This window comes from Oreochromis niloticus, linkage group LG12, assembly GCF_001858045.2.
Source record: "Oreochromis niloticus isolate F11D_XX linkage group LG12, O_niloticus_UMD_NMBU, whole genome shotgun sequence".
In the NCBI taxonomy this organism is placed as follows: Eukaryota; Metazoa; Chordata; class Actinopteri; order Cichliformes; family Cichlidae; genus Oreochromis; species Oreochromis niloticus.
Genome location: NC_031977.2, coordinates 28,552,718 through 28,578,433, shown reverse-complemented (window position 1 = coordinate 28,578,433; position 25,716 = coordinate 28,552,718). Strand labels below are relative to the sequence as shown.

At 40.3% G+C, this 25,716-nt stretch overlaps 2 protein-coding genes and 1 long non-coding RNA gene across 6 annotated transcripts in view; 2 read left to right on the top strand and 1 right to left on the bottom strand.

Moving 5' to 3' along the window:
- LOC102083285 (coiled-coil domain-containing protein 158) overlaps positions 1 to 2,994 on the top strand; it is a 30,476-nt gene extending 27,482 nt beyond the window's left edge. Inside the window, exons 24-25 of one of the 3 annotated variants that reach the window (XR_003213317.1) lie at positions 1,716 to 2,020; positions 2,589 to 2,994. The gene's annotated coding sequence lies outside the window, so the exon portion shown is untranslated. Of the gene's footprint in view, positions 1 to 1,715 lie in introns of all 3 variants that reach the window. The other 2 variants (XR_003213315.1, XR_003213314.1) reach the window with 2 other exon arrangements.
- Positions 2,637 to 19,176, top strand: scarb2a (scavenger receptor class B, member 2a). 2 transcript variants are annotated; one of them, XM_013277608.3, is made up of 13 exons: positions 2,638 to 3,143; positions 7,429 to 7,586; positions 7,761 to 7,908; positions 8,159 to 8,353; positions 8,886 to 8,977; positions 9,819 to 9,938; positions 10,275 to 10,453; positions 11,955 to 12,073; positions 12,936 to 13,009; positions 13,135 to 13,186; positions 13,277 to 13,429; positions 14,478 to 14,525; positions 14,859 to 19,176. In XM_013277608.3, exons 1-13 carry the CDS (start codon positions 3,021 to 3,023, stop codon positions 14,988 to 14,990), a joined length of 1,593 nt encoding a protein of 530 aa, XP_013133062.1. In that variant the 5' UTR covers positions 2,638 to 3,020; the 3' UTR covers positions 14,991 to 19,176. The 2 variants fall into 2 exon arrangements, with proteins under 2 accessions (XP_019221216.1, XP_013133062.1); XM_019365671.2 differs by lacking the exon at positions 14,478 to 14,525 and having other exon boundaries at positions 2,637 to 3,143.
- Positions 19,177 to 20,376: 1,200 nt separating this feature from the next.
- Positions 20,377 to 25,497, bottom strand: LOC106099048 (uncharacterized). The gene is made up of 3 exons (XR_001225358.3): positions 25,215 to 25,497; positions 22,115 to 22,181; positions 20,377 to 20,969 (listed from the first exon to the last, which is right to left on the bottom strand). It is a non-coding gene; the product is annotated as an uncharacterized LOC106099048 (long non-coding RNA).
- Between the last annotated feature and the right edge of the window lie 219 nt (positions 25,498 to 25,716).

Sequence of the window (25,716 nt, the reverse complement as noted above, 5' to 3'; positions counted from 1 at the left end):
TAATGCCGGGTGATTTTTACCCGATATAATATAACCAATAAAAAGTAATCAAATATATCAAAATATGACAACACATGACAAATTAGAGTGGTCATCTTTTACTTTCAACTGTGCCATGTCTAACAAAATGAAAAAAAAACCTAAAACAAAATAATGACTCTGGAAAGCTGGTCTTTGGTCCACCCATTCCTGGGAAATTTGAGACTTCCCTGGTGAAGGCACAGGCTCCTCGACACACAAACAGCTGCAGGAGAGAGAAATCATGTAAATGTATTTGCTCGGGTGTAAATCACCCGGCGATAGTGTTCTAGGGTTAAAGTGAGATTAGTCAACCTTTTCCTGGCATCGTTTTGCAACAAGTGCTACCTGTTTATCTCTGGCCCTACTTCCAGGACTACTTGATGGATACATACAGAATCAGCATTCACATGAACAGTTGTCATGTGAATACATGTACAGCAGTAGACAAGGGTTTTAAAGCACTGACCAAAAGCTGCAACGTTCATGGCCCTGGAAAAAGATCAGTGTCCCCACAAATGTCATCATATTTTGAATGTTTAAAAATAGTAATTGGTGCAAAGCCCCACATACTTAAAACCAATGACATGACCTTGGGTAAGACAAACTAAAAATTTCTTCTGTAAAATACCAGTACATGTAGTGTGCCTTTACTGGAAGCAACTTACTGAGAAAATAGGTCTTCAGGGCCTTTTGATGAAAAGCTGCTCAATTACCCTGTTTGTAGAACTGCACATACGTAAGCATAAGTATAATGTCATGGTCACGTTACATTCCCGTTCAGAGAAAAAGGGTGGAACAATAAACTTCACATGTATGAGGCTGATCACAGAGTGTAAACAGTACTACGTTAGGTAAATAGCAAGAGAGCATGCCACGACAGCTTCTCATGATGGGTGGCTATCAAGCTCTAACATCGTAACTGTTGGAACAAGCATGACGTGGGCCTGCACATTTATAAAACGGGCAATCTATTAGGCATCAAGGAGGTATAAAGAGATATCTCTTTAATTTTTTACTTCCACACAGCTATTTTTTCAAACATTTTATTACTTTTAATTAGTTAAACTACACAAATAAACTTAAAAAACAAGGAACTTCAAGGAACACATTTTTAAATGATTTAAAAAAAAGCTTTCATGGTCCTGGTGTGGTTATGTTTAGTGAAACATGACTACAAACAAAAAGCCCAAACAAAACTGATGTGTTTCCTCAGGAAGTTAAAACTGACAATGGCTTGCATGCCAGTCTAAAGGCATTTTAATTGTTCGTTTTCAAGTCTATATATATAGATATATATCTTCCAAGGAGCACCTCAGACAAAAACAATATAAATCCAGGAAGCTCCTACTCAAATCATTTCCCAACTACACAAATACACTGATCTATTTAGATCCCCCAGTGTGTGTGAAACCAAGGCTTCACAGCTCTTGCACATCTGCATGTAACTAAATCAAACAGAGCTCATTGTTTTGTTTTAAAAACAGCTGTAGTTTTCTGTACATGCACTATAAAGGTCATTCATACGTGCTTTTGTGTAGTTAAAGTAAAAACATAAATTCTATCAACATGATCTGTTTTTGCTTGCATACAAGACCTAAAATATTACACTTTTGCCGGTATTTAATCGTCCTTTGCCTCACGATAACTGTACAATACAAGCAATAAATCTTCCACATTCTTCTTGTTCTCCACAGCATCATGCGTGGGTTTAGCCATGTCCTCACAAGCCGCTGAGCATCCACTTTCCTCCCGGCGGAGAGCGTCACATCGTCCGGTTCCCCCTTTATAGAAGCCCCGCCCAGAAATCAGTCGATGAATTCAACATCGTACTCACCAGCGTCTGACCAATCAGCGCCTGAAGGGGGTGGTCTCGAGACGGTGGTCCGGGAGGAAGATAGCCAATGAAAACGTCTGCTGGTCGGACAAAGAGCTCGCGTCAACAATCGTTGGTTGCTTGAATGGCACATTATTCATGTCCACGCGGTTCGTATTTAAGGAGGTAAGATGAGGCGAGATAGCGGTTTCCGTATAAAATGTAACGGGTCCTGACAGTCTCCACAGTTGATGTGTTGTACAGAGACGCGAGCTGAAGGTGTTTCCTTCCCAAAGTCACTTTCCCCAAAAACGGTTACCGTCGTTATGTGCGGTGCAGCTCGGTCCCGGTAAGCGTGTTAAAAAGTCACCGGGTGTCACACTACCGGCGGCATGTGGATGTGCACGCTGCTGCCAAATCATTCATAACCCTGGTAGAACTGGGTGTACTACTTCCAGCTCGTGTTTCACTGCGACTTAAAATATAATCACACTTGTTAAGCATGAACTCAAATAGAAGTTGTTTGGGGTCATCTGGCTAGAGCAAAAGCAAACAAAGTGTGCGCAAAGACGCACAAAAAATCGATATATAGAGAAATGTAAAAACATAAAAAAGAAAGACAAAATAGACTGTTTTTGGTGTGTAGATGCATTATATATGTGTTTTGTTGTGTTTTTATGTGACTTGGGTCTTGTAAGAAAAACATCATCACTGCCGTTTTCTTTCTCTTTGCACACGCCCACCGCCCCTGCAGCCTACCCAAACGACGCTGTTCGCCTGACCGGGTACATTAATACGTAGAGGAAGGGGAGGAGGAGGTCAGCTCCTTTTCTGCGTCCCGGTGTACCGAGAGCTGCCGTTTCATTTCATCATCGCCTCCGAGGAGCTCCGTCTTCTCTTTCCCTAGGTACCAGATTTTAGTAGTATCTGGTATTTTAATGAAGAAGTGCCAACATTTTTGATACTCATTTCCTCCTCCACCTCGCCTCTGTCTGACTGTGGAGTTCACGCCGGAGCCGTTAAGAGAGAAGTTTAAACCCTAGCTGCTGCTCAGGAGACTGCGGTTACACCGTCCCACACCTCCCCTTCGCTGTCTCTAGTTGAAGATTTTTGGAGAATACCGTCCAAAAGTTTTTGGTTTCTTTTTTTCTGTGTGCCAAGAGGACAGCAGAAGACGCCCGGCAGCATGACTCGGAGATCCTGTGCCATTTACGCCACCGGCTTCGTCAGCGCTCATCTCCTGATAGTGGGGATCGCCCTGGTCGTGGCTCAAGTCTTCCAAACCATGATCCACAGCCGCTTAAAAAAGGTGAGTTGGATCTCTTTTTAAAAAAATCAAATTTCTTTACATTTTCCCTTCATTTGTCACTCATTACATATGTCACACACGAGGGGTTCAAATGTTCATAGCGTTTCGTCTGCAGTAGCCAATCATGCACCTTCACCTACAGCATCTCACCTGTGATGGCACATGCAGGGTCACACGACCGAGGAAATTGTATAGATTGAACTGTTCACGTTATTATGGGCTGGTTTTTTTGCTGCATTCTGACCCTCCAGCGATGCGGGATGAACCCAGAGCCTCCCCACCTTCACGAATCCGCAGGATCCGAGGCTTATACATTGTTTAAGTCGCCTTACAATGCTCTGTGATTTCGAGGGTTTTGTTTTGTTTTTTACAAGCTTCAATTAAGACAGGCCGTTTGACGTGTTTCGGTTTGTTTTAATGTTTTCCACAAAGACCGCTGCAGGTAGAAATCCCCTGTAACTCCCACAGTGAGGGGGGAATATGATGAGGTGAGCTTGTCATGACCTTATCCCATTTCATAGTGATTCCTCTTATTTGTACGCTAACTTAAACAGTTTTTTTGGATCTGTCCCCGCTGGATTCAGTTTGCTTATATTAGATGCGGCTGATTTTTAGGGTGAAATGCGAGCAATATATAATCTTCATTTCATAACCTTTCCAGTACCAGGCAATGAGCTGATGGCACATTTCTGTTCATACAGGCACCATGCACTGTCTTTTTCAGGTGTTAGGGTTCTGAGAGGGATCACCGGTAGTAGTAGTAGTAGTAGTAGTAGTAGTAGTAGAAATCTGGTTTGGGGGGTGGTCTGCAGGTCTGGGGGGATATGGGGGGAAGGGAGTTGAGTGAGCGGGCAAGAGAGACTGAGAGTGGTGGGTCTATATCTGTCTCTGCATGGTGTAGAACTCGTCATTCTTTCTGAAAATCAAGCGTCCAACTTGTATAAATCAGGCAAATCTGCATCTATTTGATTGATAAATCCTCACATCTTGCCAAAGATAATTGGCTCTTTGGTGAAGTAGGTCCTAAAAATACAGCTGCACACAGTGCAATCCTGTACATTTCTTAAATTGCAGCGCTGCTTTGCTGTGAGCACAATTTTCTTGTGCAATTTTATCTGGGTAAAAATTACTCAATGTAAATGCTTAATTTTAGTGGGTTTCAGTTTTGTGTAGTGATTTTACAAAATAACGTTCACTTGAGAAATAAGTCAGTTAGCCTGACTTATTTCTCAAGTGAACGTATTTGAACGTAAAAAACAAATACGTATTACTGTATTTGTTTTTTACAAATACAGTAAAAAACATTTGTTTTTTACTGTATTTGGATTCAAATTTAGACAGAAACAGCTTTTGCTTCAAAAATCTGCTTTCACCATTGGACTTTTGCAGTTAAGTGTCTGCATGCTTGCGGACTGGTGGGGCATTAGGGGTGGGTCAGCCCGAACCATGAATGTCTTCTTTTTATTGTAGTTTAGGACATGGATGGGGTGATGGAGCGGGGGTGCTGCCAGTTGACACCCTCTCTCAGATAAACTTGCTGCTCTCTGCCCTTTAAAATGCCTCACATTCCTCTTACTGACACAAATTGTGTTGAATGCCCTCTGCAAATCATTATCAGTACTTTAAAACTTCTCTGCCTTTTCTTTCCTACTTCAAAAAAATGGCATCTTCCTGTTAAGGAGGAAAAGGCTAAAATCAGCTCAGCAGAAATGTTTAACATTCTATTTGGTCCAAGTTGGAGGCCCAATAACAGCTGCCTCACTGACATGGTTTCCCCCTCCTGGGGTTAAATTTAGGTCGGGGTCGCATTTTTTCTCTCATTCGCAGTCACGGCACCATCCCAGGGGACCCAAATTAAGAGAGTTAGTCAAAGTTCATCAACAGGGGACCTAATTCTGATGTGGCTGGTGATTACATGAAATGACAGCATAGCTAATCCTCTTTCACCACAGTCTTCCCGTTGAGTTAGGCTGGCTCGTACGTGTTGAACCAACTCCAAACAAATCTATCTAATCTGACTTTAAATGCGTCTCTTTGTAATAAGAAGCAGCCGAGGTGTTTGGGGCAAGTCTGGGTTACCTCCAGGCACAAACTCTTGAGTTTGTGGTAAGCCGGGTGTGGAGGAAGAGGCATAAAAGTCATGTGAAGAATTTGACAGACGTCTTGCCCTCAGGGGTATGATTTTTGTTAAGGAGCAATCTCTCCTAATTCTTTGCTGTTGTTCCAGGCTTGGCCTAGCCCAAGTCGTTCAGCTCAGATGACGAAACTGAAAAGAAGAGAACACCCACTCACGCCACTCCTCAGCTGTGTTTTCACTGTAGTATAAAAGCCTCCAAGACCCAAGGTCATGTTGGTAAAACTCAAAATGTGGCACAGTTTAAATGTAAAAGCTTCAACACTGTGGAAGCACAAAGAAATTTACAAAAGCTTTTATTTTTACAATGCTTACAATGTTTGTTTTTTTTCTTTTGCTGATCAAAGCAGGAGCTTGTGACGCCACACCTTAGTTGTACCTGAAGTTGCTTGGCAAAGGTCCAGTTTATTTCGATTTTTCCACCAGCGAATAAAAGCAGTGTGTCTGTGTTGCACTGAAAAGCCTCCCTGCTTTGTCCCTCAGCTATCTTTTTTTTTTTTTTTTTGTTCAAGGTTTTTCTGAGAGATAAATAATGTTAATACAACTTTGATGAAGGACTTTCCAAAGACCTTTGTTCAAGGTTTGGCAAACATAGGGATCCATGCAGGCTAACGTCACAGACGGTCTCACAGAAAAAGCCCGACGTTGACTCAAACCTGTTTCGAAAGTGAGACGCTTTCTTTTAAAAGGGAACAAATTGGGTCATTTTTGCTTGCTGTTTAGCGCATGGACACATCTTATGATGGTGGCACTCTTTCTCACTTCATGCTGTTTTATTCGAGCTCTTAATTAAGAAACAGGATCTTCAAAACTCAAGAGAGTCTCACTTCTTAAGTACCTCAAGTTCTGTTCTTCCTCATACTGGGTAGTCATCTGCCTGGGATGTCAGACTGAAAGTAATAATTCACAATTCACAATTTTAGTCTCTGAATAATTTACATTGCACTATTTTTCACAGAATAAATACTAATTGGCAAAGAAACTAATTGCTGGTTGTAGTCAGGCTTGAACAGAAGACTAAAAGGGTAAAATCTTTAATCACATCAACACCAAATCAGCCAAATTAGTCTTTTTCACTCAGTTGTAGTTTGCTTTAATCTTCTGTTCCCCTCTTTAATCAGTTGTCCCACTTGATCAAAGTAGATATTTTAGCTGACCCCTGTGATAATCTGATATGTGGTTTTCTTGAGCAGGAAAAGAGGAACTGATGTAACAAAACTCGGAAAACAATAGTTTTAAGTAAAACAAGATGTTAACCCAAACAGGAAGTGCAGCCACACCTTAAGCTATAGTTTCACAACAGTAAGTGCCTGTGAGAAGCCACAGAGGACAATGTATAGGATCTCTAAAGAGCACCGCTCAGCTGACAAATCATTTGAGGAATGAAAGACACAGACGGAAGTGGGTCATTTCTCCACACTAAGTTTAGAAAACTGGCAGGAATGGGAGAAAAAAAAGAGTTTGCTTGTTTTTTCTGGTCAACAAACGGTCAACATACTGGAAGGTCTTTAATTTTCTTTTTACAGCTGGCAGCTCAAGTTAATTGTTACCGTTCCTCATGTTCAGCCATGTGGTGTCCAGGTTAATGTTACAGACGCTTTATGTACTAGAGACCTTCATTTTTGTTTAGGTTTTTTTCCACAGGAGTTTAGCCAAAGAATCTGGGAAATGTCTGAAGCTGTTTTCAGCGTTTTTGTGGTCATTTTGTTTTTCTGTATTTTGGCTGCAAATCTTACCTGACATCCTGCATGCAGTATGATGGCTAACGCTACTAAGTGCCATGTTTTTCTCATTCCAATATGCGAGTACCGTGGGCGGACTGAAAACCCACTGTCAGATTCTTGCCTAGGCTTGCTGAAGTTGGAGACTGTGCTCAGTTTTTGCTAAGACTGGCTGGCTATGCTGATGGCTTTTCAGCTGTGAAGGACTTTTCTCTGCTTCCCTCTGGGTTTTGAGGTGTTGGCCCGGCACCAGCTCCTTGCTGAAAGGTGCCATGTGTTCTTTCAGATGGTCCTCTTTGAGACTAGAAAAGGGTTTTAAAAGCACTCCTAATATCAAATGCAGCGCAGCAACATCCTCATCACTTCATGCTTTGGGAGATATTATTCCTGTTTTTCCTGTTTTTGAATGTTTTTCTTCTTTTGTTAATAGGAAATTACTTTAACAGAGAAGAGCCAAGTGTTCGAGTCATGGAAGAATCCACCTCCACCTGTTTATATGGAGTATTACTTCTTCAACGTCACTAATCCAGAGATGTTCATGGCAGGTGGGAAGGCATCTGTTAAACAGATCGGACCTTACACTTACAGGTTAGTTTGTGAAGAAATTTAAATATGTCTGTAATATGTAATGTTGGAAAAGTGAAATATTTTAGCCATGTTTGCAAAAGCCCTGTTTAAGGAAACCCATCTGAAGGTATTTTGATGTGTGAAATCAAAACAAAAGAAATTTGGAATAACTGACAAATGTCTTGTCCACACCAGGGAGTACAGGCCACGGGAAAATGTAACCTTCCTGGAAAATGGCACCAAAGTTTACGCCTTGAACCCAAAGACTTTTGTCTTTGTGCCTGAGAAGTCCGTCGGAGACCCAGAGGTTGACATCGTCAGGACTGTCAACATCCCCTTTGTGGTGAGCGAATGGATTTCTATGACTAAAAGCAGGAAGGTCAAGTAGATTTTGGACAACATTCAAATGCATGTTCCCAAAATTTTCATTGTAGCATTTTTATTTTTTGGAACATATAAACAGAAGGCACCAGGCCAAGGAAGACTCAACTAATAACTCAGTGATCTTTTCCATTGTGTGTGATGGGAGCACTCTCACCTTTTGCCTCCAGCCATCTGATGGTAGCATTGTTCTCTTTGTCCGTCTTCCTTAGGCGATAATGAACGAGCTGAACTCCTACTCCTTCTTCTTGCGAACTTTAGTTTCCATGTACATCAACAGCCTCGGTGTCGAAATGTTCATGACCCGCACTGTGCACGAGGTTCTGTGGGGCTTTAAAGACCCTCTTCTCACAAAAGTCCACTCCTTGAAGCCTGAAGTAGATGAATATTTTGGGCTAATGTGGAAGGTAAGCTCAGCTACCATTTAAGTTTTACTCACTTTGTTGTTCCTAGAGATTTTTTTTTTCTCTTGTTGTTAGGGGTCAGTCACACAAGGAAAAACAAGAGGAAGTCTGTGGTAATGTCATGTAAGAAAATTCAGAATGCTCACATGCTGATTGATGACACTTTTATTTCCTGTTTATAGAGTATTGTTTGTAACTTAGCAACGCCACAACCGCGTGATCCTGAGTGTAGCATTTAGAGTGACTTAAAGACAATTACTAATTAGTCAGGTTTTTTTGGGGGGGGGGGTAACAGAAAATTTAGGTATTTGGCTTTTTTGTTTTTCAACTGAGTTCTGATCAGTTTGTTGTTCAAAATAAGGAATTAAACTGAAGTTTAATCTTCACTTGGTTACTTGTGGTTGCACTAACAAATACAAAGCTGAATTAAAAGAATTTTTTTGCTAATGTTCTTATAGCAGCAGAACATCTGTTTACCATCCTGCACAGTTTTCTATCACAGCAGCTGACAGCAGTTTTATTGTCTGTCCAACAGAAAAATGGCACCCATGAAGGAGAGTTTGTGTTCCACACTGGTGAGCAGAACTACTTGGATTATGGGAAGATCGACACGTGGAACGGCCTGAGGTAAAAACTCATACAGGGCACTTTCAATTTTCTTTATATAAACTGTTTTATTTTCATTGTTTCTTGAATGGTAGGAAACACTTTCTAGCCAGCAAATGGCTTCCTCTTCCTTCCACGCACCTTAGTACCATTTACTACGTTATGCAATGTTCATCCGAAAGTCCAGAGGGGAAAGTCTTTGGTCCCTGGCTTTAGGGGGAGAGGGGTTGCAAAATGGATGTTTGGATATCCACATCAACCTTGCACTTTGAATGTGTGTTTAGAGTACTGTGTGTGCTGAAAAAAGTACTCACTTTCATGCAGCAATACAGAAATACTCGGTTTCTGACACAAAAACGGCCCAACTGCACCAAAATTCCTTGTTCGTACAAAAATGGCTGCTGTTGTGGTGACTCTGTAGCACAGTGGTGGTATGGGTGTAAATGCAGTCAGCAGTTTGATTTTTCAGCTCGAGAGACCTTGATTATTCCCTGCTTTCTACTCACTTGCCTTATAAGACCGGAAATGTGAGTAAGGCCAAATGCTAAAAACATAATGTCCAAAGAATAGCAGCTGTGAGAGAGATGAAATATTTATGGGTTTTCCCCTGTTTATTTCGGCATTTAGGAAGATTGTATTGTTGTAGAAGGTGAAGGCTGAGAACGGGTTGCAAAATAATTCTGATGGAGAATTTGTGGTGGTGGTGGTGGTGGTGGGGGGGGGGGGTTAAATGAGTATAATTTCTTTTAATATTTGCTTTTTTGTGGAACTGCAAGCTAGAGCAGTACTAATACTTGGTTGGTTGGGTTTTTTTTTTTGTTTTTTTTTTACAAATTAATATCTGGTTCTTCTTGATCAACAGGGAAATGTCGTGGTGGTCATCCAATCAGAGCAACATGATCAACGGCACCGACGGCGCAGTTTTCCACCCACTGATAAACAGGAACGAGTTGCTCTACATCTTCGCTGCTGATCTCTGCAGGTGCGCATGCTTATGTGGCTTTAAATTTGTTTACAGGCAAAGCACCCGGTGGGGTGAGGACAAGAACTTCAACTGAGGTTAATGAAAGGAAATGCCGGCTGAGTCGCACACTGTGTGCTCACAAACACACTGATAAGGACAACTTCTGAGAAGGCATCCAATGGAAACACAGGTGGAAAGAGTTAGGCCCGGATAGCACAGGAAATGACCCTTGTCATTCTGTTTAGAAGCTTTATAAATATAAAGGGAACTATTTCCTTCTTGAATGGCACTTGCGGTCTTTATTAAACCCGTCCTGAAGTCCTTAAGTGATGAGCGCTTTTTTTCTCTCCTCAGGTCTATTCATTTAGCCTATGTGGAAGACGTGGATGTGAAAGGGATTCAAGCATACCGCTTTGCACCCCCTAATGACGTCCTCATGAGCCCCAAAAACAACCCCACCAACGCAGGCTTCTGTGTGCCAGCTGGTGACTGTCTCGGCACCGGGGTGCTTAAAGTCAGCGTTTGTCGAGAAGGTAGGAGCACCGAGCCATCCCACCATCAGCCTCTCCCTTGCCCCAATTACCCACTTCCCCCACACACTGGCCCCATGACACATTTTTGTTTTTTCTCCCCATTCCCCCACCCCTCAAAGGTCCTTTCAGTCAGCAACCCTGTGCCCTGGCTGCTATCTGACATTCCCACTGTTTGAGCAGACCAGATTTTACTCAGTGGTTCAATAATTAACTGTGCTGACTGAGGTTGGGGGGGTTATTGAACTATTTTATGGTGGTTATTAAGGAGAGTACGGTTGTTCTGATAATGTGATCTTAACTGGGCTTAAAGCAAAGATATGATACAGTAACCTCTAAACTTTTCTGTTTGTTCATTTAATTAATCACTTTTATGATTTTATTACATTTGAGTAAAAAAAAAAAACACTGTAAGACTCTTAAATTGGAAATGTGTTTTATGGTTTTATATTAGGCTGCTACTGATTAAACTCAGCCATAATCAAACATGATTGGCTGTCAGCATCGCTTCCTGTGATTCAAATATAAAGGAAACTCTGGTGTGATGTGACGTTTCAGCCAATCAACATCAGGCCTGCCGTGATATACAAAGTGGTGTCATCCTGAAACTGTCTGAGCGGTGTAACCACAGGAAAAAAACATTATTCATTGTAGCAGTGCTATGACAGTTTCAACCTGCACCCACCTTTTTTTAAAACTTCTGTGGGTTTTAGAAACAGCAGCTTTCAAAGGTTAAATTTAATAAAATAAAAGGGAATTTGTTTTGGCTACAATCAAATGAGATTAAATTCTCAAATCAGATCTTTAGCACAGACTGTCCACGCTGCAAGTGTTCAAGATTTGTGCATGCAGACATCACAAACCTATCTCCATAATTAGAGACTCGGCTTTTCAACGTGGCTTTTCTTCCAGCATTTCTTGTACCGACACTTTATCTGCCGGACCGTTCAGACTGAGACGAAAAGATGAGGATGTTGCATTTCAAACCACATCTAAATGTTTTGTTTTTTTTTTAAAAGGAGAAATATTTGGTGCTCAACACTTTCTAAAATCTGAATGTTTTAAAGAAAAAAAAGTGAAAAAAAAAATCCAATTTTTGTTTTGATTGTCTGAATGACAACGTCTATTTATACTTGACTCCTATGACAGAGCACCCTTCATAGCGTTTCTGTTTCGCTAATGCATCATTTTGGAATGTGTGGAGTCATTTTAAGGAGTAATGTCTCCTCTGCTAAAGGACTGATCACATTAGTTTTTTTTTTTTTTTTTAAAGAAAAGTAGCGTTCTCAGCTAATCATTACCAACGCTCAATAAAATCTAAAACACACATTCATAAGCTGTCATTTCTATTATATCATTTAGAGTCACGGGCGCATGTTTATATCACACAAAACACTAGCCGTTATCTCAAGTTACTACTTTTATCGTTTTTCCTTGACACTCGTTTCTATCTTAAGATAGAAATATGACTCAACATGTTTATTTCTGATTTGCTTCCCTCAAGGCGCTCCCATCGTGGTGTCCTTCCCACACTTTTATCAGGCTGACCCTGCTTACATCAACGCCATCGATGGCCTTAACCCCAACAAGGAGGAGCACGAGACGTATCTTGATCTGCAGCCGGTATGTTGAACACTCAGTGCTGTTATCATGACTAATGAGTGTGTAATGGACTTCGATCTGTCCTTCCAAATTAGAGTGGTTGCTTTATGACTTTTTTTCTTTTCTTTTTTTTTTTGTTCGGGCTTCATTTTATTTTGTGTTCGGCTTACGTCATTACAAGTAATTTTACTGATAAGTGCTCAACATGCATGCAACATGATTTTTCGTTTTTCACTCTTATTAAAAAAAAGAAAAGTGTTCAGCTATATTATTTGAATTGTTTTTGCTATTGTACTGATCATCCCCATCACATAAACAGGGCATCACTTTAACAGTGAGTGAGTTAAATGAAGTCTTTTAGTTGAGTTTTATTTTTTTTATCTTTATATTTTCATGCACAAGTCACTTTTCAAATTGCAGTGATGTTAAAACAACAGATTTAGGTTTTTTTGTGATCTACTTTTGCATCCACCACCTTCCTAGTCTCTGCTGACAAATGCTCAGAGCACATACTTGCGGTAGCATTGTGACTTGGTGGCTAAGAGTTTCACTTCCTGGTGAAATAAAGATTCAAATAATACGCATAGATGGAAAGACGACAGCAATCGCATTTTTCTGACGATGGGGGGAGAAGAATATCTGTGTGATATCATGCGTACAGTAATCCAAACAAGGAAAAGAAAGTTTTTAAACAATAGCTAAAGTATCTCGTAGTTTGGGAATTATAAACATATATTTGTCTGATACTGTTTAACTTAGAATCTAAATTATGTGGTTTAGTTTTTCAGGGTTTTTTTCATGCTTGTTGCTGCAGTTTTTCTTAAAAGAAAAAAAGAAAATTAAACTTCTTCCCCAATTTTTGTCTTCGCTCTCCTCTTCATAGACGACAGGAGTTCCCATTCGTGCCTGTAAGAGAGCTCAGCTCAACATCATTCTGAAGAGAGTCAAAGGCTTTCCGTAAGTCAGGCTTTGTTGAACTCTGACCCACTTTACTGTTGCCACATACTCTGACACCATTTCAGCCACATGTTGAGCCAGATGTCTCCCCCTGACCTCGTCGTGCTTGTCTTTCTGACCCACAGCAAAACGAAGAACATCACCGAGACAATTTTCCCCATCATGTTCGTCAATGAGGTGAGGATCTAATCTTTTAGCACAGCTTAACGTGTTTGACTAACCGCGAGTGAACTGCTTAGTCAGTACTGTCATCTTTCCCAACTCTAGACGGCGACTATTGACGACGAGTCAGCAGGCCAGATGAGGTCACTGCTCCTCATCGTGACTCTTGTGTCCAACTTCCCCGTCCTCATCGTGGGCTTGGGCATCATCCTGCTGCTCGTGTTTCTCGTCTTGTTCTGCCGAAACCGCCAGAAGAAGGTAGGGACTGCCACATTCTGCCGTGAACTAAACTGCAGTAATGATAGAGTTACTCTGTTTTGAGGTGTGTGCTGCCCACTGACATTATCTCACAGTATAACTAAGTCTGGTAGTTAGACGTTAGTCATAAGTTGCAGTAAACACTAGTCTTAAAGGTTTTGATCATTTGGTTCTTGCATGGACAACAACTTCCTCCACCATCGACCCTGAGCAGCTGCAGGTTTAACCCACAGCATGTTAACTAACACATTGCATGATATCTGCGCAGCAAAGTCAGCATGAGCAGTTTTCCACAATACGAATGGATCACGTGATGCGGTTTGGGTTTTTTTTCCCCTTGTTGAACGTTCCTTAACAGCTGATGCATTTTGAATTCAGGAAGCAAAAGTTGTCCAACATTTCCTTTCAGCCAGACCAGACATGAATGTAGCGTAGTAGCTGCAGTTCATTGAACGATAGTAGCCTAGAGATGATGTACAGCACGTTCCCCCTGTTATCTCTAACAGTGCAGGACTGCTGGTTTGAAGCCCCAGCTCTCAGATTGTTACAGTTTGCTATTCTGTGTGCAGAAGGAGGCCTGCTACATGTTACAGGAATAGCTTGAAGAAATATTTGCTTCTGTTGCTAATCTCTTAAATGAGATTGATACCACTGTGTGCGTCTCTGCGTGGCCACATGTGAAACTTAATCGTGAGGACAGCTTGCCTAGCTTAGCAGAAAAAATGGAAACACAAAATGTGGTCCTCTAGTTCAGAATTTACCCGCTGGCACCTACTTCTCTGGCTTTTGATTACACAATATGAATAATCTGAGAGATTTGGAGATGGAGCCAGGCCAGCTGTGAACCCCTGTGCTAAGCCGAGCACCGTCTCCTTTACAAAGGCAAATATTTCCCAGAGCTGTTCCTGAACATACGCATGTGCATCCAAGTTTAGATGTAAGCACAAAGAGGATGTTGATGCTTAATTGCAATGTGAAGAAATGTTGTATTAACCATGTTCTAATTTTAATTTTCTGTAACCCCCCCTTTTTTCCTTTTCTGTTTTAGAATGAAGTAAAACGTATTGATTTTACTGAAGCTTTTCATTCTTTTGCTGTAAGTCTTCAGTTTTGCCTTGTTTTCTGTTCTCCTTTTTAATTTGTTATCCACCATCTCTCATTGTTATCATTTTAATTATCATTATGGGACATTTTCTCACCTCACAGTGGTTATCATTACTATTATTATTATTATTATTATTATTATTATTATTTTCCCTAATTTAAGTTAATGTTTTTTGTGGTGGCTTTGTTTTTGTACAGCTGGTGCACATTTGCATTGTAGTGTAAACATTTCAGAGCATTTATTCATATCTTTAATGTTAATAAGCGGACTTTTTGCCACTTCTGTTGTTTGTACTGACGTCTATCCTCGATTCTCCCTGCACAGACGGCGAAAGATGACACGGCCTACACTCCGGTCAGCGACAAAACGGATGAATCGTCAGAGACGCCGGCCAGCCAGCCAATGAAAAACGGTTCCTACATTGCCATGTCTCCAGTGGAGGCACAGAAGTGTTGATCGAGGATCCCCTCAGGAAGGGGGCTGAGGAAGCAGCACGGGGGTTTCACGTTATAACGGGCGGGTGGGGGGGTTGCATAAACAGTGGGCTCATTTTCACTTCACTTTGGGGGTTGGGGAAAGCGGTCGGACACAAACCCCAGTAATTGTTTAGTCAACAAAGACATTGCTCCTCTCACTGAGCCTTCTTAAGACTGTCTGTCCTCCTCCACTCTACCTGCTGAGCATGGCCCTCTATGCCTGCTGCAGCACAACCAACAACCCCGCACTCTAATCCTCATTTCTGTCCTGGTTGGCCCTAAAAGATAAAGGGACTCTGGCCGGGTGGGCTCGGCCAGGACGCGGCTTTCTTTATTTCCTGTAATTCTTCTGAGGGAACATGGTAGCATACATAGGTGTCACTCTAGCACTCTGCATGACCTTCTGAGCAAAAATTTAACGGTTAACAAGACACGCAGAGCATTTTGCATACACGCAAACAACAGTAGGGGTGTTGTTACTGTCGCATTCCTTCTCTAGCCTGTCAGTCAGTGTTGTCCGAGGAGAAAACTTTAAGCCAACAGATTAGAAAACCCCTGCAGAGTAAACTCTGAGCTCCTGAGCTCAGAAGACTCGACGGTTTTCCTTACCTGGTATTTTCTTTTATACGTGGAACAGACTGAGCCAAACTATTTGCCTTTTTTCCTAAGATAATGAAATAGTACAGAGACACACAAACACACACACACAGGACTTCTAGTATGAGTCAGTGAACGTGTGTGTGGACCTTATCTTACACTTCAGTGTCCTGTTTTCCTGGAGGGCGCGCAAATATTTTTTTTCCCCTAACATAAGCGCGATAAAGTGCAACACCGGAAATAGTTTTTTTTGTAATTGCTTCCTCCTTGACTCATTTTTATTTGTCTTTCCCAGAAGAAAAAACACTGGTTTAAAAATGGAATTATTCAGACGTCAGCTATATCCGAGTCCTCGGTTGAGACCTTCACTCGTTAGCTGTAAATCCGATAGGAAAAATGGCACTGAGCATCGTTAAACACTTCAAAACAAAAAGGAAGAAAAAAAAAATGAACACCCACAGAACTTACGAGGGAGACTTGAGCCAGTTTTCTGCCTTACAATGGTTCAGCGTGTTCTTTATTTTCGTGCATCGTTCAAATAAGCTGGAAAAATCTTGTACATATATAAAGGGGAACTGATGAAATACCTCTGACCAAGTCCAGCGAGCAGTCCTTCTCGGTGTGCTGAAAGACACTAATCTTGCTCTGGTGTTCGCGCTCCTGCACGTCTACACTGTTACATATTAGAGAAAGCACAATTTGGATTGCTAGAACCAGTCCTCACACAAGCCTACCAGTTTTTGGGGGGGGGGTTGTATTTTTTCCCCTTTGGTCCTGTTATGTAAATGTATTTACAGCTGATCTGTCAAAGACACTGTCGTGTGCCGTGACCATTTGCTCTTCATTATGTTTGCAAAGGAGCTATAGACATGGAAGGCAAACTCGGCACGCAGCGCGCGAATCACTGTCTGTCTTACATTTCACGTTTCACGTCAGGCACGCCTTCCAGCCCACCGGCGATGGAAGCCAGTGGGGAAGTGAATTTAAGGCCATAATACTGCCTGCGTGGAAAAATTCCCTGCACTTTGCCTGGAAATTGTGCCCTGTATATTTTCACTTGTCTTTTTGTTTGCGTTTTTGTCATGTTTCGTCCTGGTTGTTTCAATGCAAAGTGGTCCATATGTTAAGAACATTTCAACAGTTTGTCCTGGCTAGTATTGCTTTTGATGGATGTTGTTGTAAATGGACAGCGGACATCCATGCCTCTGTGTTACTTGTGTTCAGCACAAGGAGTGTCTTCTTTTTTTGATATACTTTTGTATTTGTTATTGCTGCTAATAATGCCATAACCTATGAACGTGTATCTGTATGTGGGGTCCACATGTGCTCACATGAAATTTCGGGTTGAACCACATGGGCTTTTTTTTTTTTTTGTACCAACCCTCTGACACCTGAGCACAAGAAACAAAGCCCACAGTTTGCTGCCATTTATTGGAATTAGAGCAGTTACAGTTATGAGTACAGATATTTTGTAACCTCTCTTTCATCTGTTGGCAGGTGATATGACCATATCACATGTATCTTTGGGGATTTTATTAGCAAACAGTTCGCTGGAGGTTCCCAAAAGGGCCGAGCCACTTCAGTGTCATTGAGAAGTGGGGCCGGAGTCGGAGTTTGGGTTTAATAACACTGTGGTCGAGAGTCCTTTAATGCAAGTTTGAAAAAGACCCACATTTGCTTTCTGGTGAACATCTAGATGCCACTCTGTCCATTCAGACTATGGCCTGCTGCCAGTTAGCATAACTTAGCTTGAAGCTAGGAAACAGAAAAAAGCTTGTCTTGCTTTTCCAGCAGTAACAAAACCAATTCAGCATTTTCAAGACGGTGATCTATTTTGGTTATTATTTAGATAGCACAGACTGAATATCTACTCTAAGAGCACTTAAGCCCTTAGTCGTTCCTTTCTGCGCTGTCCAATGAAGAAAAGCCACATTAGTTATAATCCATGCTTGTTGCTATTGAGCGCTGTAATCTTTCTTGGTCACGCTCTTCCATTATTCTGAGTAGCTGTAACCTTCTAAGTCTCCAGAAAAGTTGTCCGAGGTGACCACTTACAATGCTGATGGGCTGATTTAGTATATAAAACACCTGTATCCAGCTTTAATTTGTGGTGTCCAAGATTTCAATTTGCAAAAATAATAATAAAAAAAAAAAAAATTAATAATTTGGCGCACAAATATCAGGTTCCTTTGCATGCCAGCTTTTTCCCTTTGTTTCCAGTTTCGGCGCCGAGTCAGGCTAACCACCTTTCTCGCTATAGCCTCAATGGACAGATAGTGGTATCAGTTCACAAAAGCAAATATTTCCAACAGTGTTGAAGTCTCATTCTGAAGTGAAATCAATTCACTCAAGGCCTTTAAGAAAAAAAAGAACTTGTCAGCACGCGTGCGACCTCCACCCTGTGCAAACTCGCGGTTCATTGTTGTTCACCTTTTTTAAAATGTATCGACTTGAACCTGAAAGACCTTAATCCAGAGGATCACGTGTGTGTGTGTTTGACCCATCACTCTCATTCCACTGTACTATACTGACCTTTGAGTCCGGTCCTTTAAGCCCATTGGCTCATTCCAACTTGACCAAAGATAACACCCATAGATCTTCCCCGGCACTGTGTTTGCTCCCCGCGATAATGTCACAAAACCTACTTTTTTATTTTTCTCCCCTCCTTCCTTAAACTCGTGCCACAATGAAAGTGTGAAAGTATTTGAGCATTGTTGCGGGAGCTTGAATGAGTGTATGTGCCTTTTACATCAAGGCGAGAGTTAAGAGAAAAAAAAAAAAAAAGAGGAAATTTTTCATGTTTAATGGTATTAATTTTATTTTCACGCAGTGCGAAACAAACAAAAGTGATCAATGCTCTTTGTGGGCAGAGAAAAAAAATCTCAGTATTATAAGACAAAGCAATACAAAGATGTGTAAAATAAACTGGATATTTGCAAGTGGCCACAGAATATTTCAATATTTATGTTGTTTTCCTTTTCTTTTTTGTTCGTATTGTAAAATAGTAATTCATTTTGTATTTAGCTTTTTTTTTTTCTTCCCTACACTGAAAAAAACTTAAGTATAAAAGATGGCCCAGTATGCCATACTGGGAACAAAGAGTCTGTAACGGTGTTGGGCGTGGTTTAAGTTTTGGGTGTTTGTGTTTGATGAGTATGAGAACTTGTGCTTGTGGAATAATGAATTATTTCTGTCAAACTGGAGTGATTTTTACTGGAAGGCTGATTATCTTGACCTAGTAAAGCGGCGATATTGTGTAACATATCTAGATGAATGAAGCCCTCCTTCAGGGATGAGCACTAGTGCCATACCATCCTTTTTGTTGTTGTTGTTTTTTTTTTTTCCCCCCCATTTCAATATCCTGAAGTCACTAACAGACATTTCCTTTATAGATATACTAATTTGTTTTGCTGCTGAAAATGACAATCTCCCTTGTCATGTTAGGTGCAAAATGATTTCAAAGTAATATTCATTTTTAGTTTTTGATAATTTACACTGCACAGATGTTTCTACAGTGCTTTTGTAAACATTTCTAGTGTATTTGCAAAAAAATAAAAGTGTAAAGTTTATACTGTCTTATGTCTTTTGTTTAAACTTCTGCCTTGAATAAGATGAAGCAGTATAGCTATGAGACTCATCTTTGTGTTTATGCGGTTTGGATTTGGCTCAAATATTCTGATTTTAAATGAAACTTAAATACTGAATTTCTCAAATTTATTGATCAGAATTTAAGATGGAGAACCAAAACCTGAATATTGGTTAATTTAATAATAGTGACAAAAGCTCTTTGCTGCTCCTCAGAATAAAAGATTGTACTCATGTACATGCTACATGTGCTTATTACCAAAAACATAGTTGTGAACTACTACTGCAAGCCAGGACGGATCCGTGCTTTTGATTTTAGTGTCAAAGGTGAGGCCTCCTGTCTGACAGCTAAAGCCTGGCTGAAACTAGGTTAGGCAACAGGACAATGATCCCAAGCACAGCAGCAAATCTACAACAGGATGGCTTAAAAAGAAAATCAAGGTGTTGCAACGGTCCAGTCAAAGTCCGGACTTCAACCTGATTGAAATCCAGGATTTTTAGCAGAGCTGTGCATAAATGAATGCTCAAACTTCAATGAACTGACGCAACGCTGTAAAGAAGAGCAGGTCGAAACTCGACTGTAACGTCATGAGAGACACTCATGCAAGATCATTTAAAGTTATTGCTGATTAAAATAATTTTAGAAAATTGTAAAGACCAGGTTATTTTTTTTCTTATATCCTAATACAGAAAATATTGAACTGAACTTCATATTGAGGTTAAGAGTTAGCCCTCAATTATTGTTTTAAAAAGGAATTTCCACATTTCCCTACCTCTAGAATAAGTTTAGTGTTGCGTGTCTGAATAAACAAGGTTAAAGTCTTGACATGTCTCCTTATTAATATTTAAGCAGTGGCCTAAAGTTGGAGTTTCATGTTGTTTTACTGTGATACTATACAAAAGCAAAAAACAAAAAAACTGTAATAACTTATGACTTAACTAGTCGGTTGTTCTTTTTTCACAAGCAAATGGTTTTATTTAAATAACCAATAATCCAATAAGCACCTTATGCTCTCAGTAACTACTTTTAAGATAAAACACACACACAGACAAAAACCTATTTTTGTGGGTTGTCCATTAATTGGAATTTAAAACTTTTCCTTTTCATAAAGCTTATAGTTGGGGCTGGATCAGGTGACCCTGAATCCTTTACCAGTACTGTCTTACCTGTACACACACACACACACACAGAGTAACTGTAAAAATAATAGCATATACCAATAATCTTTAATATCAACAGCAGCATTCCAGCTTTTGATCAGCACCATGGACAACGACTGCAGTCAAATGTCGGGGAAAAGAACACATTCATCATAATCTCACAACATCATCTTCAACTAGGCGACCACAAGCTTGAAACAAATTTAGCCTTGCTAAATAAAGACAACTGTAATATCTATAAGGATGGATCAAAAGCAAGAAGTCAATTAAACATCCTCACAGACTGACATTTACAACCATTTCCAGTGGACCAGCTTCCACACATATCACACACACGCTAGAATATGAGTAAATACTTTGAACATAAAGGTGGTAACAATGTTTCAATTCTTTACAAAAAGTTAAATACAATGAACAATTATTGACAACACCTTTTCCCCCTACAACTAGGTTCAGATTAGCTAATGTGATCCCAAACTTTTTCTTTTAAAATTTACCTGCAAATAATACTTTTTAAATTATTGCTAATTTTTTGGTTTGAATCGCCATTAAATTCCAAATAATTACATGGCCTGGAGAGTCCACAAAAACATGCACAAATCATAAATGTGTTGACCTAAAAGGAAGAAAAGGGAAGATTAATTTCAGTTTAACTGGAGCTGTGTTTTTTTTTCCAAACAAAACTTGATCATAAACTGCAGAAATAAACTAAATCCCAGCTGCAAAACTGATCACACAACCAGTTTCCTCTTAAAATTATGTTTTAAACTTTTAATCTACTAAAAATCTTTTGAAAATCTCCAACTTGGAGCTTTCTACTTTTTTGTTTAGTGTAACTTTGAATTAAATGTAGCAGCACTCATTAAAGAAATATTGTGATATAAATGGTAAACGCTTTAACTAGGGTTTAAACAAAACAAAATAATTGATGCATAGTTGAAATCACCAGGTCCCTGTGTATTTTCCACAAAAGATAGAAATCAAAATTTATTTTATCTTTAATTCAATATGACCTCAAAATGGTAAATGGCCTGTATTTGTATAGCGCTTTACTAGTCCCTAAGGACCCCAAAGCGCTTTACACATTCAGTCATCCACCCATTCACACACTGGTGATGGCAAGCTACGTCATAGCCACAGCCACCCTGGGGCGCACTGACAGAGGCGAGGCTGCCGGACACTGGCACCACCGGGCCCTCTGACCACCACCAGTAGGCAACGGGTGAAGTGTCTTGCCCAAGGACACAACGACCGAGACTGTCCAAGCTGGGGCTCGAACTGGCAACCTTCCGATTACAAGGCGAACTCCCAACTCTTGAGCCACGATCGCTTCTGAGCCCATAAAATCACCCAGAAACTGTTAACTGACGTCACAGAGGGAGGAAGAGGACTTCTATACAAATCTAGGTCTTTTGCATCTTGATGAATCACCCTTCTGGACACTGAAGCACTTACGTACTTACTTTTAAGGCACTTACACAGAGTAGAAGTACCTACCTGCAGTCCAGACTTGTCACTCAATTAAACAGTTGATGCATTACCCTTTTTGCATATTTACACAGTGTTGTTTAAGGAAGAGATGACAGTGTTAAACATTTGAACTGGGTCGTACTTGTACCCTGGTCCCAACATGAGAGGAAATGATTCCTGCCAAGAAATTTCTTCATAACTCTGACTAAGTGTTTACTGTACTGCTAGTCCAGATCGGTTTGATAAAGCATATATCTTTCATTCATGATGAAATAAGGAGCAATGACTCACTTTTTCCAGTATATCCAGTATATTTGGGGTGTTGGGGATGGGTGGGCCTCCAGAGTCACCGCTCTGACTGTAAAACAGGAACAACTTCTGACAGATTTTCCAAGGACAGAGGAGGTTACATGTTTATCCCTCATGTCAACCTGTATCACAGACAAATCTACAAATCCGCGAGGACATGGCATGTGTACACAGCAGCAGCCTTGTGTTTATTATTTTGCCTGACGGCCTCGGGGCAGCTCCCTCTCCCTGAGCTCTTCTGAGAATTTACATCATATATTTCTGCCTTCAAGGGGATCATTTCAGGGTCCGCAGGTGTCAGCGCATTTTCTCTTTCAGCGGGTAAATTAAAGGTTAATTATTTACATTTTTAAGACTTGACTGACCTTCAGTAGAGTTGAGATTATCCTCTGGACTCCTGATTAAGTGATGCCGTTGTTTAACTCCATATACATAAAGCAAGTGAGTGTAAAACCTACACTTCTTGTCTCTTTACCAGCCCAAAATATAAGAAACCACAGTTTCTTTACTTGTACTGTGACTTTATTCTAAATTATGTAAGTTTCTGTGATTCCAAATTACTTTTAAAGTTTCCTAGTTTTGTTTTTGAACAATATAGAGTGTAAATACAGTTCTTACAATTAGCTATAACAAAAACATGCATGTTTTCATTGAACTTCAAAGAAAAGTGATAACAGTTTTAACTATTTCTTAAAAACATCAATTAAGATGAAGGTTAGCGAGCAGAGCAAAGATGCATTTTAAAAAGAAAAAGTGAACCACAAGAGAACATCAATATAAAAGAAGAGGACATACTTATAAGTGACAGTTTGCACATCTAGAGTTTAAAAAGTTGCTAGTGTACATTTAATTTTATTCGTGTGTGTGTGTGTGTTTTTTTACTTCACTGAAGAATAAAAAGAATGAAATGTTTAAACACTCCAGAGATTAAACGGCAGTGAGACACCAAGGACAAACCATGAAATGTTCTGTGTAGAAACAGTCTCACACTGGCAAAATAGGATGAATACTCCGATTGTGGAATTGGTGAATTGAGTCTTGGTTTTGACTCTAAAACTTCTTTCTAAAGCAAAACAAAAGCTGTGTGCCGCTGAATTACAGTGACACTCGGTGTTTTTGATTAAAGTGTTTATTCGGTGACTCATTTCTCTAAGTTGGAAACCACAAAACTGGGTCTGTTATTTGTTAACCCATTTAGGCAAGTAGACATGGTCAAGACGGCCTTCTGAGTTCAAACTGAGCAGAAAGGGAAGGGAAAGTGATCAGGATTTTCCCACACGATCGTCTAGTTAAAGAGAAAATATCCAATGAGCGACAATTGTCTGAGTGAAAATGCCTTGTTGATGAAGAGAATGGTTTTACTGCTTTGAGTTTATAGGAAGGTAACAGTAACTCAAATTACCAATAGTGAAAACTAAAGTATGCAGAAGAGCACTTCTGAACACACAGAAGCAGAGGACCGCACCTGGTGCCACTACTGATGCTACAATTCACGCAGTCTCGCCAAAACTGGACACTGCTTGTGAAAAATCTCAACTTCTGCCGCAACATTCAGATGGTAGGGTCAGAATTTTTGTGCTGGTGGTGGCGTAATGGTGTGGGGGTTTAGACAGATAGATTAGGATTACTTGAAACTACACCAAAGTGTCCGTTACCAACTATTACTTAAAACTATAGTCAACCACCTGCAAATCTGTCATGCCTGACCTCACCCGTCACTACATGCTCCATCAAACTGTGAGTCTTTCTTTCACATGCATTAGGCCAGAGCTCCAGCAGCTTTTCAACTGTAAGACCACCTGCAGACTGTGAACAATACTCTGGGAAAACTGGGTCTAACTGCTTTCTGCTTTGTCCCATTAGTTAGAGAGTCTCTGTGTTGGGGTTGGTGGTGGTACCATTCAGTCTCAGTCTCTGGGGGAGTGGATAATTTTTAAAAATGTTTAAAATTGCGATTATAAGATAACGTCATCACTCACATGTTTTTACAGTGAAAACCAAAGTTAATCAATACTGGGCGTGACCATCCTTTGACTTTAAAACAGGAGAAGCTTTTGTAGGTTCCTCTGTCCTGGAGAACTTCTACAGTTCTTCATGTGATTGGAGAAAGTGCTGACTGCACAGACCGCAAACAAGCTCCACACTCAGCTGCATGACTTTTAATCACATGTTCAGCATTTGCCACATTCGCTCATGGTGATCAAGATCATTCCTTAAAACTACACGAGAAATGTAAGTGTTAAGTGCTGAACATCTATTTCTCCCATTTTAAGACTTTTTCTATTCAGTGTGAACCTAATCCAACGCTTCATAGGACTTTTAAAGATGCTTACACATAAAAAAACCCCCAGAAATATATTAATGCTACTTTGTTTTCTAATTAACAAAATATATTCCTCACATTTTTATTATGAGTCATTTCTATGAAAAATCAATCTGTGACTCCCTCCTCAGCTGATTTCTTTCTTCTTCTTTTTTTGGTACAATTTTTCCAGCCCAGAAGTCAAAGCATTTCTGATCCCTCAAAGCTGCAACCACAGTTTCCCGTTCTTTCATTTTTACTTTTACCCAGAGAACTGCTGCTCATTGGATATTTCCTCTTTTTCTTGATCATTTCCTGTAAACCGTATTGACGGTTGTGCAGGAAAATCCCAGCAGAAGTCACTTAAATCGCCTTTCTGCCTCACTTTCATGCTGATTTTGAACTTCTCGACCATGACTGCAGTCTTTACCCTAAATGCACCGAGTTGAACAGGTGTGTCTAATAAAGTGTGTTTAATCACCAGCAATATTGTGCAAAAAAAAACCAAACAAAAAAAACCAAAACAAATTCTCCTCCTCCAGGTAAAACGTGTACACTTTGTTTTGTGAAACTTCAGGCAGCTCTGGACTTGTTTGAAAATCCACCCACTTAAAAGAGCAGAAAGCTACAGCCCTGGCTGTAAGGGCTCAGGGAGATAATGCGAGTGAAACCACAAGAATTCACCGTTTGCTGCTGCAGCTCAACTTCAGGGTGTGTTGGCTTTTAATCCTAACAGTGTTTGCTTGCCCACCTAATGACTCCTGCTCTTCTGTTACTCACCTGTCTCTTAAACAGTGACCGCTTTTCTTCAGTCCTGAGAAGCCGAGCTGTGCAGGAAGAGCTGTACTCTAGTCTGTTGTGCCCCCTGCTGGTGATTCTGTGAACTCAGTCAATAGTTTAAAAATGACAAGTAAAGTTTCTAGAGTGCAAGTAAAAAATTAAAGTGTATTAAATTATACAAGAACTTTATCTTAGTGGACTAGAGACATGAGACCCATCCTATTCATTGTGCCCTTTCTAGTGGTTCTGAGGAGGATAAGAAGATAAAAGATCTGGAGTTGATTCCACGTGTTTAAGTTTCATTTAGTAACTGTTCACTGGAATCCTCAACGTGAGGACCAAGTAATGGAGGCCACCATTAGGCTGGAAAAACAAAACAAACCTATCAGAGAAAATGTAAAAATTTGAGGAGTGGCCAAATTAAGAATTTGGTAAATTCTTAAAAAGAAGGAATAATAACTGAATTCTTTTCATGCTTAAAATCAGCTTCACAACTCAAGAA